This window comes from Coregonus clupeaformis, chromosome 6 (genome assembly GCF_020615455.1).
Source record: "Coregonus clupeaformis isolate EN_2021a chromosome 6, ASM2061545v1, whole genome shotgun sequence".
Taxonomy (NCBI): Eukaryota; Metazoa; Chordata; class Actinopteri; order Salmoniformes; family Salmonidae; genus Coregonus; species Coregonus clupeaformis.
The window spans coordinates 35,024,096-35,039,285 of record NC_059197.1 but is presented as its reverse complement, the minus strand read 5'-3'; the positions used below and the strand labels follow the sequence as shown (position 1 = coordinate 35,039,285).

Here is a 15,190-nt window from a genome sequence, read left to right as displayed (position 1 = left end):
GGGAGAGAGGGTAGGAGAGAGGGGAGAGAGAGGGGAGAGGGAGAGAGGGTAGGAGAGAGGGGAGAGAGGGTATAAAAGAGGAGAGAGAGGGGGGAGAGAGGGGAAAGAAAGGGGAGAGGGGAGAGAGGGTAGGTGAGAGGGGAGAGAGGGTAGGAGAGAGGGGAGAGATGGTAGGAGAGAGGGGAGAGAGGGTAGAAGAGAGTGGACAGGGTAGGAGAGCGAGGGGTGAGAGGGTAGGAGAAAGGGGAGAGAGGGTAGGAGAGAGGGGAGAGAGGGTTGGAGAGTGGGGAGAGAGGGTAGGAGAGAGGGGAGAGAGGGTAGAAAAGAGGAGAGAGAGGGGGGAGAGAGGGGAGAGAAGGGGGAGAGGGGAGAGATGGTAGGAGAGAGGGGAGAGAGGGCAGGAGAGAGGGGAGAGATGGTAGGAGAGAGGGGAGAGAGGGTAGACGAGAGTGGACAGGGTAGGAGAGAGAGGGGTGAGAGGGTAGGAGAAAGGGGAGAGAGGGTAGGAGAGAAGGGAGAGAGGGTTGGAGAGTGGGGAGAGAGGGTAGGAGAGACGGGAGAGAGGGGGAGAGGGGGAGAGAGAGGGGAGAGGGGAGAGAGGGTAGGATAGAGGGGATAGAGGGTAGGAGAGAGATGGAAAATAGGGTAGGAGAGAGAGGAGAAAGGGTAGGAGAGAGGGGAGAGAGAGGGGAGATGGAAGAGAGGGTAAGAGAGAGGGGAGAGAGTGGGGAGAGAGGGTAGGAGAGAGTGGAGAGAGGGGGAGAGAGAGGGGAGAGATGAGAGAGGGTAGTAGAGAGGGGATAGAGGGTTGGAGAGAGGGGGAGAAGAGGGTAGGAGAGAGGAGAAAGGGCATGTGTTGATGTGTTGTGAAATATGTTGTGAATGTATTGTAATATTTTTACAATTGTATAACTGCCTTAAAATTTCTGGACCCCAAGCTGCTGCCTTGGCATCAATAAATACAAATACAAAATAATGTTAAAGTGGAATTACGTTTTTAGACATGTTTACAAATTAATTCAAAATGAAAAGCTGAAATGTCTTGAGTCAGTATGTATTCAACCCCTTTGTTTTGGAAAGCCTAAATAAGTTCAGGAGTAAAAAATGTGCTTAACAAGTCACATAATAAATTGCATGGACTCACTCTGTGTGCAATAGTGTTTAACATTATTTTTGAATGACTCCCTCATCTCTGTACCCCACACATACAATTATCTGTAAGGTCCCTCAGTTGACCAGTGAATTTCAAACACAGATTCAACCACAAAGACCAGGGAGGTTTCCCAATGCCTCAGAAAGAAGGGCCCCCATTGGTAGATGGGTAAAAAAAAAAAAAGACATTGAATATCCCTTTGAGTATGGTGAAGTTATTAATTACACTTTGGATGGTGTATCAATACACCCAGTCACTACAAAGATACAAGCGTCCAAACTCAGTTGCTGTAGAGGAAGGAAACCGCTCACGGATTTCACCATGAGGCCAATGGTGACTTTAAAACAGTTACAGAGTTTAATGGCTGTGATAGGAGAAAACTGAGGATGGATCAACAACATCTTAGTTACTCCACAATACTAACCTAAATGACAGAGTGAAAAGAAGGAAGCCTGTACAGAATAAAAAATCTTCCAAAACATACATCCTGTTTGCAATAAGGCACTAAAGTAAAACTGCCAAAAATGTGGAAAAGAAATTTACTTTATGTCCTGAATACAAAGCATTATGTTTGGGGCAAATCCAACACAACCCATCATTCAGTACTACTATTCATATTTTCAAGCATGGTGGTGACTGCATCATGTTATGGATATACTCATCGGCAAGGACTGGGGAGTTTTTTTTTTATTTTTATAAAAAGAAACGGAATAGAGCTAAGCACATTCAAAATCCTAGAGGAAAACCTGGTTCAGTCTGCTTTCCAACAGACACTGGGAGACAAATTTGCCTTTCAACAGGACAATAACCTAAAACACAAGGCCAAATATACACTGGAGTTGATTACCAAGACAACATTGAATGTTCCTGAGTGGCCTAGTTACAGTTTTGACTTAAATAGGCTTAAAAAGTTATGGCAAGACTTGAAAATGGCTGTCTAGCAATAATCAACAACCAACTTGACAGAGCTTGAAGAATTATGATTTTTTAAATCTGAAAATAATGTACAATCCAGTTGTGCAAAGCTTTTAGAGACTTACCCAGAAAGACTCACAGCTGTAATTGCTGCCAAAGGTGATTCTTAATGTTTTGTATAATAATATAATATAATATGCCATTTAGCAGACGCTTTTATCCAAAGCGACTTACAGTCATGCGTGCATAATTTTCTTTTGCGTATGGGTGGTCCCGGGGATCGAACCCACTACCCTGGCATTACAAGCGCCATGCTCTACCAGCTGAGCTACAGAGGACCAGTGTATATTGTAGACTACATGGGACATACTATACATTTTATGTAACACAAAAGCGTATACAACACCTTCAGAAATGATTCACTCAGGGGTGATTTCTGTATTTCAATACATTTGCAAAAATTTCTAAAAACATGTTTTCACTTTTTCATTATGGGGATTTGTGTGTAGATTGGTGTGATTTTTTAAAACTTTTATTAATTTTGAATTCAGGCTGTAACACAACAAAATGTGGAATAAGTCAAGGGGTATGAATACTTTCTGAAGGCACTGTATGCTTTTGTGTTACATAAAACATATAGTATATCCCATGTAGGCTAAAATATACACTGAGTACAAAAAATATTAAGAACACCTGCTCTTTCCATGATAGACTGACCAGGTCAATCCAGGTGAAAGCTATGATCACTTATTGATGTCACTTGTTAAATCCACTTCAATCAGTGTAGATGAAGGGAAGGAGACAGGTTAAAGAAGGATTTTTAAGCCTTGAGACAATTGAGACATGGGATTGTGAATGTGTGCCATTCAGAGGGTGAATGGGCAAGAATAAATGTTGAAGTGCCTTTGAACGGGGTATGGTAGTAGGTGCCAGGTACACCGGTTTGTGTCAAGAACTGCAACACTGCTGGGTTTTTCACACTCAGAAGTTTCCCATGTGTATCAAGAATGATCCACCATCCAATGGACATCCAGCCAACATCCAATGGACATCCAGCCAAATATTGGAGTCAACATGGGCCAGAAACCCTCTGGAATGCTTTTGACACCTTGTAGAGTCCATGCCCCAATTAATTGAGGCTTTTCTGAGGGCAAAAGGGGGGATGCAACTCAATATTAGGAAGGTTTTCCTAATGTTTGTGAACTCAGCGTATTATGTTGGAAACGATGTTTAACAATTGTATCTTCCACCTCACCAACCTTTGAGTAGAATCTTGCTGCATGCAAATAAGGTGGCAAACAAAAATAATATTTATATTTATTCATCTGGAGTTATAGTTGTTACTCTACTGTAATTGGTGCACAAAAATATGAAAACCTCAATACAAATATCCAAATTAGAGCACAGGAAAATCATGAACAAATGAAAACCACATAATCACACAAAAAAATCAATTGCAATACCACAGCAATTATGTTGACTGACAATTTATGGTTACAAACTGCTTAATTTGAGCATTAACATTCTTATTAATGGCTTTAAAAACTCCATCGAGTCGATTTTTCCCGCGGCCTTTGTGAAAATAAAATTAGCATAATAAATACATCCCCGTAAAAATCTGTCAGTTTAAGCTAGCGATATTTTTTGCATTGGATGCGTCTCAGTCCACCAAATCCGCTGATGTCACACTTCCGCATCTGCGGTGAAAGGTGACAGAGCTAGAGCAGTGTTTGTCAGACCATGAGACGTCCTGAAAATCGGTCTTCTCACAAAATCGTCTGAAGAGTCCGATCAGTTCATCTACAAACTCTATTGAAAGATGAGACTCTCACAAACACGATGGTGATCTTTGTTTTGCTCTATGACGCTCTTGGGACTCGTCTGAAGTCAGTACAGCCGATCCGCAAACTTCTGTCTGTAGCGTCCGAAGAGTTTAAAAGGTGAGACTCTCACAAACATGCACATGTAGGTTGTTTTGCTCCACGGGCCTCACAATACTCGTCTGAAGGTACCAGTAAAAAAAAAAGTAAATGAGGTATGTATGGAGAAAATGTTGCACTAAATATAAAGGGTTAAATAGATTACATGTATAAGAAAAAGATATGGGTAAAGGACAGACACTTATAGGACAGACACTTGAGAACAAACTTCCTTTAGAGCCAGCGTGCCATGAGGACTAGACTGTAGGGGAAATACTGTGTAGAGCCAGCATGCCAAGAGGACTAGACTCTAGGGGAAATACTGTGTAGAGCCAGCATGCCATGAGGACTAGACTATAGGGGAAATACTGTGTAGAGCCAGCATGCCAGCATGCCAGGCAGATTGTTATTGTGTGTCTACTGTATGTTTATGTCTATATAAACCACTACAGTCAACATAGGGCTTACACTGGTGCATAAACTCTCTATAGCTTAAAGAAGCAGGACCTGACTGGGTGAGCAGAGCACCCTCTAGCCCATCCCTCCCTGACATGGCCATACCCACAATGTGATCCCCAGAGGAATCCCCACAGAAGAAGCCAGTGGCATGGTGGGTATTTAACTCAGAGTAGAGAGACAACCTGACCTACATGGGTCTGTGTGGCGCTGTGTTACCCCATACCTTCTACACATCAGGGGAATGAGGCTCTCTCCGGCTCCTGCTCTGGATCCAAGTCTGGCTGGTAGTCTGGGTCTTCTACATCTGGCTGTGGTGGCTGGTGGGCTTTCCTTGCTCTGGTCTGCCTCTGCCTCTGGCTCTGGGCTGGAGTCTGTCAGATGCAGGCTCCAGGGCACCCTTCGTCCTCCGGCGTTCTCCCAGGACGGGGACTTTGTCATCGGGGGTGTTTTCTCAATGCACTACTACATGAATACTGTGGAACACAGCTACACCAGCCTGCCTGAACCCCTGCAGTGCACCGGGAGGTCAGTGAGCGCAAGAGGGACCAGGGGACAGGGACTGTGGCTGTGTGGGGAGACAGATAAACTGTGTTTGAAAGACAGAGAAACAGTGTGTTTAAAGACAGAGAAAGAGTCTGTTTAAAGACAGAGAAACAGTGTGTTTAAAGACAAATAAATAGTGTTTTAAAGACAGATAAACAGTGTTTTAAAGACAGATAAACAGATAAACAGTGTTTTAAAGACAGATAAAGTGTTTTAAAGACAGATAAACAATGTGTTTAAAGACAGATAAACAGTGTTTTAAAGACAGATAAACAGTGTTTTAAAGACAGATAAACAGTGTTTTAAAGACATGTGTCATAGAGAGTAGGTTACAAAGGATCACATTTTCAAAATGGAGGCTATCCTACAATGTCCTCAATTGCAGAATACAAATGTGTAGGCCTATAGACAGCGTGGAATATAAGGATAGATATTAGGCTGTTTGCCCTGGTAACTCTATTCAATAAAAATGCATTCTATAGGCTAGTTTACCATTTAGTCAAGAGGTGCTCACTCACCCATCTTCTATTTACAGTATGGATTCCCGTGAGTTGCGCTTCTCACGCGCCATGGTCTTCGCAGTTGAGGAAATAAACAACAGTTCGGACCTGCTACCGGGTGTCACGCTTGGTTATCAAGTGCACGACTCGTGCGCCTCAGTCCCGATGGCCGTGAAAGTGGCCTTCCAGCTGGCTAACGGCCTGGACCCCATGTTTGATATCGGAGAACAGTGCTCGGGGTCGGCTTCGGTGACAGCTATTGTGGGCGAGTCTGGCTCCACACCTACCATCAGCATGTCGCGCATCATCGGCCCTTTTGGCATTCCTCAGGTAAACTCCTGTGGAAAGAAATCATTCAGCTTCTTTTAACTTCCTGTATTCCAACATTAATCTCCTCTCTTTCAGGAAAGAAATCTACTTTTAACTTACTCTATTCCAACTGTATTCTCCTCTCCTTCAGAAATAGACATTTCTGTGTGAAATTATCTGGAGAAAGTGTGGAGAACGTCTGGAGACATTTAAACAATCTGAGGACTATCTTTCATAGGCTAGGTTGTTATGGGAGACCAGGGATTGGTGTCACACTATTTACTCATGTATTTCTCAGCACCAGTATGTCTTATTAAACTATTTTCAACATGAGTAGAATGACCAAGGTCTTGGGTAGAAATGTGTATCCTTTTCATTCTGGCCTAATGAAAAACAATAAATTGGGTTATTATTATTAATGTATCCCTAACATCATACTACATAGCTAAAGGGAAAAAATAAGGAAGTAGCCTATAAATGAGACTTGTTTGGCCGACATTATGTTCTTTTTCATGTTTTCGACTGTCTGTTTTTACCTAGGTGAGCCACTATTCCACCTGTGCGTGTCTGAGTGATAAGAAACAGTTTCCAACCTTCTTCAGAACCATCCCCAGTGACCAGTTCCAGGCTGCCGCTCTGGCCCGCCTCATCAGATACTTCGGCTGGACCTGGATTGGGGCGGTCCGTTCCGACTCTGACTACGGTAATAACGGCATGGCGGCGTTCCTAAAGGCGGCACAAGAGCAGGGCATCTGTGTGGAGTACTCTGAAGCCTTCTACCGTACCAACCCACTCAGCAGAGTGCAACGGGTGGCCGACGTGATCCGCAGGTCATCCATGATTACTTGTGAACTTTTCATTCACACAAAACCATATTTGTAAAAGCTGCTATTGTTATTAATTTCTCTGTTTTCCCAAAGCTGACCTGTGAGACCAACACGATTTGCATATCTTAAGCATGACAAAAGTGTTGATTAATACTAATCTTTATGTTCGCTTCACTGAGACATTCCAATGAATGACAAACATGACAAGCATGTTTTATGTTTTAATCATGTTCCCCAGCTCCACAGCCCGGGTGGTGGTTGCATTCGTAGCCTCTGGGGACATGAGGATCCTGCTGAAGGAGTTGGACCGTCTGCCCTCTCCGCCCCGCCAGTGGATCGGGAGTGAGACCTGGATCACCGACCCAGATATGTTGCGCTTCAGCCTGTGTGCCGGGGCCATCGGATTTGGCATCCAGCGCTCTGTCATCCCCGGCCTCAGGGACTTCCTCCTGGACCTCTCCCCCCAGAAGGTGTCCAGCTCTCCCCTGCTCACTGAGTTCTGGGAGGGAGTCTTTGGCTGTCGGCTGGAGATAGGTATCTACAGTGTCCTATCTATCTATATATCTATGTATCTATGTATCTATCTATGTATCTATGTATCTATCTATCTATCTATCTATCTATCTATCTATCTATCTATCTATCTATCTATCTATCTATCTATCTATCTATCTATCTATCTATCTATCTATCTATCTATCTATCTATCTATCTATCTATCTATCTATCTATCTATCTATCTATCTATCTATCTATCTATCTATCTATCTATCTATCTATCTATCTATCTATCTATCTATCTAACGTTCTGTCTGTTTGTCTGTAGGGACTACTACAGGTGTAGGGGTTAAGGAGAAGGTGTGTGATGGCAGTGAGGATATACATCAGCTACAGACCCCCTACACAGATACATCCCAGCTGCGTGTCACTAACATGGTGTATAAAGCTGTTTACGCCATAGCACACGCCATCCACAGCATCGTTTGTGAAGAGAGAGCAAACTCCACTGTGCACTGTGACAAAAACCTCAATGTGAAGCCAACACAGGTGAATGACAAGACGATGGTGTTAGCAGTTGATGTTATTCTTCAATAACACAGACTTCAAACCAAATCAGGGGGTGAAAAATATTTATTCAAAGAGAACCAATCCTAGTTGTTATGCTGAAAAGTGGATGGTAGATGTTCATTCTTCCCTGTCCTCAATGTTTTTTCCACTGAACAAAGAGACAGGATGTAGTTTATACCCAAGCATATTATGTGGTTGACCAATTAGAATTCTGTGCAGTAAAATAATGTGTGGTCAAATACCAAGTGTCCCGTTTCAGGCTCAGTGTATAGACAACTTTGACCAACGAGAACTTGCCACATGTAGCTATGAGTCCCAGGCTGGAACCCCTACACAGATCCTAAACAGATGTTGAACTGAAAAACAAATAGTTCCATTGACCTCTAGTTCTCTGCGTTGTGTATTTATGTTTGAACATTCTTACACTAGTATAATGTCCTGATAGATATGTTTATTTAGACTACATGCATGAAGGCCTAGGAGTTCTCACTATACATTACAGCTGGTTCTAGAGTAACACCTCTGATAAATATATGAGGTAAATGAGGATTGTATTTCTCTCTCCCTCAATCCATCTCTCTCTTTCCCTCTCTCCATTTCTCTTCCCCTCGCTTCCCTTCTCTCCATCTCTCTTCCCCCTCTTTCCTTCGCTCCCTCTCTCCATCTCTCTCTCATCTCGCTCTTCCCCTCGCTCTCTCTCTCCATTGCTCTCTTCCCCTCTCTCAATCTCTCTCTCATCTCTCTTCCCCTATTTCCATCACTCTCTCCCTCTCTCCATCTCTTCCCCTCTCTCCATCTCTCTTCCCTTCTCTCCAATTACTCCACCTCTTCCCCTCTCTCCATCTCTCTTCCCCTCTCTCCATCTCTCCCTCCATCTCTCTCCCTTTCTACCTCTCTCCATCTCTACCCCTCTCTCCATATTTTTTACCCTCTCTCTATCCCTCTCTCCATCTCTCTTCACCTCACTCCATCTATCTCTCCCTCTCTCCCTCTCTCCATCTCTCCATCTCTCCATCTCGCCATCTCTCTCTCTCTCTCTCTCTCTCTCTCTCTCTCTCTCTCTCTCTCTCTCTCTCTCTCTCTCTCTCTCTCTCTCTCTCTCTCTCTCTCTCTCTCTCTCTCTCTCTCTGTCTCTCTCTGTCTCTCTCCATCTCTCTTCCCCTCTCTCCATCTATCTCTCCCTCTCTCATCTCTCTTCCCCTCTCTCCATCTATCTCTCCATCTCTCTTCATCTATCTCTCCATCTCTCTTCCCCTCTCTCCATCTATCTCTCCCTCTCTTTCCTCCCCACTCTCTCCCTTGCCCTTCCAACCCCCAGGTCCTGGAGAGATTGAGGAGGGTGAATTTCTCCCGTAACGGGTACCAGGTGTCTTTCGATGCCAACGGGGACCCAGTGGCCACCTATGAGCTGGTCAACTGGCAGATAGGGGAGAGTGGGAAGATGGATTTTGTGACAGTGGGGCGCTATGATGCATCCCTGCCCCCTGACCAGAGGTTTCACATCGAGAGGGAAATCACCTGGGTAAAGAACAGTACACAGGTGCCTGTGTCAGTGTGCAGTGAGAGCTGTCCCCCAGGCACTCGTAAGGCTGCACAGAAAGGAAAGCCTGTCTGCTGTTATGACTGTATCCCATGTGCAGAGGGAGAGATCAGCAATAACACAGGTAGGCCTATAGGAATAGTTGGCAGAAAATGTGTGGTCATTTCTGTCATTGTTTACTATATAGTGGTTTATTCATATTAATAGCACTACAAAGGTAGTGTCTATCAATCACGTTCATGTTCTTATTATCTTATGTAAGCTGCACAGCAATTCAACATTCTTTATTGTAAACTGCCCATGTGCAGCATTGTGGGACATGTATTTGTATGTGTAAATAAATAAAACATGAACCTGCTATTATTAACATTTGATGTCTGTTGTTTTGTCCTGGTCAGATTCTTCAGACTGTCTGATCTGTCCTGAGGACCACTGGCCCAACACTGAGAGAGACCGCTGCGTCCTCAAGCCTGTGGAGTTCCTGTCCTTCCACGAGGTTCTCGGAATAATCCTGACCACCTTCTCTGTGGGCGGGGCTTGTCTGGCCATCTCCACGGCAACTGTCTTCTACCACCACCGAACTTCTGCCATCGTCAGGGCCAACAACTCTGAGCTGAGCTTCCTGCTGCTCTTCTCCTTGACTCTGTGTTTTCTGTGTTCTCTTACTTTCATTGGCCGGCCCTCTGAGTGGTCCTGTATGCTGCGCCACACAGCGTTTGGGATCACCTTCGTCCTCTGCATCTCTTGTGTTCTGGGGAAAACAATAGTGGTGTTGATGGCCTTCAGGGCTACACTTCCAGACAGTAATGTCATGAAATGGTTTGGGCCTCCACAGCAGAGATTGTCTGTGGTGTCCTTCACGTTTGTCCAGGCTTTGATATGCACTCTGTGGTTGGTCCTGTCCCCTCCCTTCCCCGTTAAAAACCTCACTACCTACAAGGAAAAGATCATTCTAGAGTGTGATGTGGGTTCAGCCATTGGTTTCTGGGCTGTGTTGGGGTATATAGGACTCCTGGCTCTCTTGTGCTTTGTGCTGGCTTTTCTGGCTCGAAAGCTGCCTGATAACTTCAATGAGGCCAAATTCATCACCTTCAGCATGCTCATATTCTGTGCAGTCTGGATCACCTTTATCCCAGCTTATGTCAGCTCTCCTGGGAAGTTCACTGTAGCTGTGGAGATATTTGCTATCATCGCCTCTAGCTTTGCGTTGTTCTTTTTATTATTTGTTCCAAAATGCTTTATTATTCTGTTCAGGCCGGAGAAGAACACCAAGAAACACCTTATGGGGAAGAACACATTGTAACATTCAGTGATATGGTATATCATACAGTTAGGTAGCACTACTCTGACAGAGATTACCATGAATTTAGCAGATAATCATTGGTAACATTGTAACTAGAAACATGACACAGGGTCACTTTGGATATTGCAATGTTTTGAGATATTGTTCAAATCTAGAGTGTTCAATCTAATTTGACCAGCTAAATGATGTGGTTAGCAGTAGCCTACAGAGTGGAACCACTTCCATTGTAAAAAAATATGTATTCCTTTATGAATTGATATAACATGGAAGTGCATGTGTTCAATTGCTATTTTAATTCATCATATGATGTATTATAACAGTATACTACAATAAACATGTTCAGATACATCTGTGTCTTGTCAATGATTTGCTTGGCCTTTCAATCCACATTTGTTAGATACCTTGTTTTTTATATTCATTATATTTTATTAATTACAGATCACATACAACCAACTTTATCACATTATTCCAAACACTTCAACCCAGTGTCCAGTGAGGGGCAGTCTTCTCATGCAAACGTCAACTACTAGAACAGTTGATTTAGTAATTAGGACACACACTGTACAAGAAGCCAAATGGTTGCTGCATTCTAGTGCAATGTAGTGGACAGCAACCATAATGAGTTATTTGTTAGGAGTAACACTTTACAATTCAAAGGTCTGACTGCACATAGATGCTTGGGGAAAATGGTTACAACGGGGGACCAGAGCGTTTGTGTCTCATGTGAAGAGGGTGGATCTGATCTCCATCACCTAGGACATGACATAGATTAAATAGATTAATCAAATCTCACATTGTTGTCCATTCTTGCTCAATCTTGCATGCTTTCTCAAACGGCTGTAACTGTATATGCATTCGTAAATCAGGTCCTTTCTTGATTTGGGCTCTGGGATGTAACAACCATTGAGCATCTAATCTTATGGTTGATTGTGGAGGAAAGGGGTTGAGTGTGTAAGCGTATGTGCGTGTATGTGTGTGTGTGTGTATCCCTCATCTGTTGCAAGGGGGTAAGGATGTTAGGGAGAATATAGGATGAATCACAATAATTGTTTGCCAAAATAATAATTGCTTGTTAAAAATGTAATGTAATTCAATGGCAATTCGGGTTATAGGTTCAAATAATACGCATGAACTGCCGACATTATTACGCATAATAATTGATAATAATGGATAATAAGATATGCAAGATATTTGAATTGATATATATTTTTTAAATAACTATATAGAGAGAGAGGTGAGAGCATTGGAAATGCTTTTGGCGGTTTGCCTGCTTCTGTTTTGTGGGTGGCAGTGTGTGCTGTTTTAGATGGATGGGTCCTTGCCTCTCGGGGGCATAGGGATCCGGGGGACAGGGGTGGTCACCCGATTACTGGGATGACGTCCCAACTTGGGATGGGGAGGGACTTTAGCGGGGCAATTAGTGGAGAACAATTGGAGGATTACTTAGTAGCAATGCAAATATCATGGTATAGCTACAGTGAGGGAAAAAAGTATTTGATCCCCTGCTGACTTTGTACATTTGCCCACTGACAAAGAAATGATCAGTCTATAATTTTAATGGTAGGTTTATTTGCACAGTGAGAGACAGAATAACAACAACAAAATCCAGAAAAACGCATGTAAAAAATGATATCAATTGATTTGCATTTTAATGAGGGAAATAAGTATTTGAACCCCTCTCAGTCAGAAAGATTTCTGGCTCCCAGGTGTCTTTTATACAGGAAATGAGCAGAGATTAGGAGCACACTCTTAAAGGGAGTGCTCCTATTCTCAGTTTGTTACCTGTATAAAAGACACCTGTCCACAGAAGCAATCAATCAATCAGATTCCAAACTCTCCACCATGGCGAAGACCAAAGAGCTCTCTAAGGATGTCAGGGACAAGATTGTAGACCTACACAAGGCTGGAATGGGCTACAAGACCATCGCCAAGCAGCTTGGTGAGAAGGTGACAACAGTTGGAGGGAGCTGAAGGTTCGAGTTGCCAAACGTCAGCCTCGAAACCTTAATGACTTGGAGAAGATCTGCAAAGAGGAGTGGGACAAAATCCCTCCTAAGATGTGTGCAAACCTGGTGGCCAACTACAAGAAACGTCCGACCTCTGTGATTGCCAACAAGGGTTTTGCCACCAAGTACTAAGTCATGTTTTGCAGAGGGGTCAAATACTTATTTCCCTCATTAAAATGCAAATCAATTTATAACATTTTTGACATGCGTCTTTCTGGATTTTTTTGTTGTTGTTATTCTCTCTCTCACTGTTCAAATAAACCTACCATAAAAATTATAGACTGATCATGTCTTTGTCAGTGGGCAAACGTACAGAATCAGCAGAATCAGCAGGGGATCAAATACTTTTTTCCCTCACTGTATATGGACACTCAATCACTATGGTATTTTTTATTGGTAAATTTACAAACATATATCATGACAAATAGATTTGAAACTTATATCTCATTATGGTATGTGGTGAAATAAGTATAGCCAGTCATAATTGTAATGGCTTAGTAGATAATAACAAAAGAAGAACAATATTTACATGGCTCAAAGAGAAGGAATATAATATCTATTGTTTACAGGAAACCCATTCAACAATTCTAGATGAAGTTGCGTGGAAAAGGGAATGGGGGTGGGCAAAATATACTTCTCCCATGGGCTAAGAAACTCAAAAGGGGTGATGATATTAATTAACAGATACACAAGGTAGATGGATTATTTTAACTATGTTATTGGACCATAAACAGATATGGCTCATTAACCTTTAAGGACAAATAATGATGATCCACACTTCTTTGAAATATATATAATAAATTATCAACCTTGCAAGCAATTCAAGACTCTATTATTATGGTGGGAGATGATAATATCGTTTTAAATAGCTCAATGGACCGTAAAGGAAATCACACTACAAACAATCACCCTCATGCTCTTAAGGAAATCGTGAATGTCATGGATACATTAGAACTAGTAGATATATGGAGGCTTAAATATCCTGATCTTGTGAGATATACATGGCGGAGACTCAATCAAGCTAGTCGTCTTGACTTCTTTCTTATGTCATTCTCGTTGGCTCCAAAAGTTTAAAAAGTGTTGAAAGGGGACAGAATGCACTCGGACCATCATGTAATTGGCATATACATTACCCTTACTGGATTTCCACGTGGGCGAGGATATTAGACATTTTATCAAAGCCTATTGGATGATAACTTGTTTTTAACTAGGACAGAGGAATTTCTAACTGACTTTTTCCGACATAACATAGGTACAGCAAATCCTCTTATTATATGGGACACCTTTAAATGTGCCTTTAGAGGCCATGCAATTCAGTACTCATCTCGAAGACAAAAGCAATTTAGGTCAAAAGAGTCCACACTAACAAAGGAAATAGAAGGTCTAACAGAACAGATAGACAGCAATAAAAACTGTAACATAGAGGCTCAGAATAAATTGGAGGAAAAACAAAAAGAAATTGAGAAACTTATTCAAGAAAGATCAAGTGTAATATATTAGTAAAAAAAAAGGAAACTGGGTGGAATATTGGGAAAAATGCACCAAATTATCTTTTAATCTTCAACATAAGAATGCTACCAAAAATAATTTACTGAAACTGGTTACAAATGACGGAGTCACCCATGATTCACCAAATGATATTTTGAAGGAGGAAACAAAGTACTTTAAGCATATGTTTTCGTTTCAGTCGCCTCCATCTCCTCTAACTGAAGCAAATTGTAGACATTTTATTCTATTGATAATTTCAAATGAACAGCCATACAGAAAGACTCATGTGAAGGTGAAATTACAGAGGAGGAACTTCTGGATGCAATTAAAGACTTTAAGTCCGGGAAAACTCCAGGGTTGGATGGCATACCTTTTTTGATATACTAAGAGGACCGTTATCAGCATGTTTTAACCACTCCTATGTAAATGGTAGATTATCAGCCACTCAAGAAGAAGGTCTGATTTCATTATTACTGAAACAGGATACAAGTGGAAAATATAAAGATCCAATCCATTTAAAAAATTGGAGGCCCATTACACTTCAGTGTTGTGATGCAAAAATTCTAGCAAAATGTATAGCGCATAGAATTAAAAATGTATTGTCAGACATCATTCATTCAAATCAGACAGGTTTTTTACATGGGCGATACCTTGGAGATAATATAAGGCAAGTACTGGAAACAATAGAACACTATGATAAATATGGGAAACCAGGCCTGCTATTCATAGCAGACTTCAAAAAGGCATTTGATAAAGTACAACTGGGGTTTATATATAAATGCCTGGAGCGTTTCAATTTTGGACAATCTCTTATAAACTGGGTTAAAATCATGTATAGTAACCCTAGGTGTAAAATAGTAAATAATGGCTATTTCTCAGAAAATGTTAAACTGTCAAGGGGAGTGAAACAAGGTTGTCCACTATCAGCATATCTATTTATTGTGGCAATCGAGATGTTAGCTATTAAAATCAGATCTAACAATAATATCAAGGGATTAGAAATCCAGGGCTTAAAAACAAAGGTGTCATTGTACGCTGATGATTCATGTTTTCTTTTAAACCCACAACTTGAATCACTCCACAGCCTCATAGAAGATCTAGATACATTTTCTAACCTCTCTGGATTACAACCAAATTATGATAAATTTACTATATTACGT

The 15,190-nt window shown here is 41.9% G+C and overlaps 1 protein-coding gene across 1 annotated transcript; it reads left to right on the top strand.

The window, feature by feature from the left end:
• Positions 1–4,676: 4,676 nt before the first annotated feature.
• LOC121567607 (extracellular calcium-sensing receptor-like) lies at positions 4,677–10,818 on the top strand. The gene is made up of 7 exons (XM_041877787.2): positions 4,677–4,971; positions 5,525–5,819; positions 6,339–6,628; positions 6,864–7,159; positions 7,452–7,672; positions 9,012–9,357; positions 9,632–10,818. The coding sequence occupies exons 1-7, from the start codon at positions 4,688–4,690 to the stop codon at positions 10,534–10,536; spliced, it is 2,637 nt and encodes an 878-aa protein (XP_041733721.2). The 5' UTR covers positions 4,677–4,687; the 3' UTR covers positions 10,537–10,818.
• Positions 10,819–15,190: the final 4,372 nt, after the last annotated feature.

Coding starts and splice junctions, on each gene's coding strand:
- LOC121567607 (XM_041877787.2), top strand. CDS start 4,688: ATGAGGCTCTCTCCGGCTCCTGCTCTGGATCCAAGTCTGGCTGGTAGT. Junction 4,972..5,524: donor CCCCTGCAGTGCACCGGGAG/GTCAGTGAGCGC, acceptor TTCTATTTACAG/TATGGATTCCCGTGAGTTGC. Junction 5,820..6,338: donor GCCCTTTTGGCATTCCTCAG/GTAAACTCCTGT, acceptor GTTTTTACCTAG/GTGAGCCACTATTCCACCTG.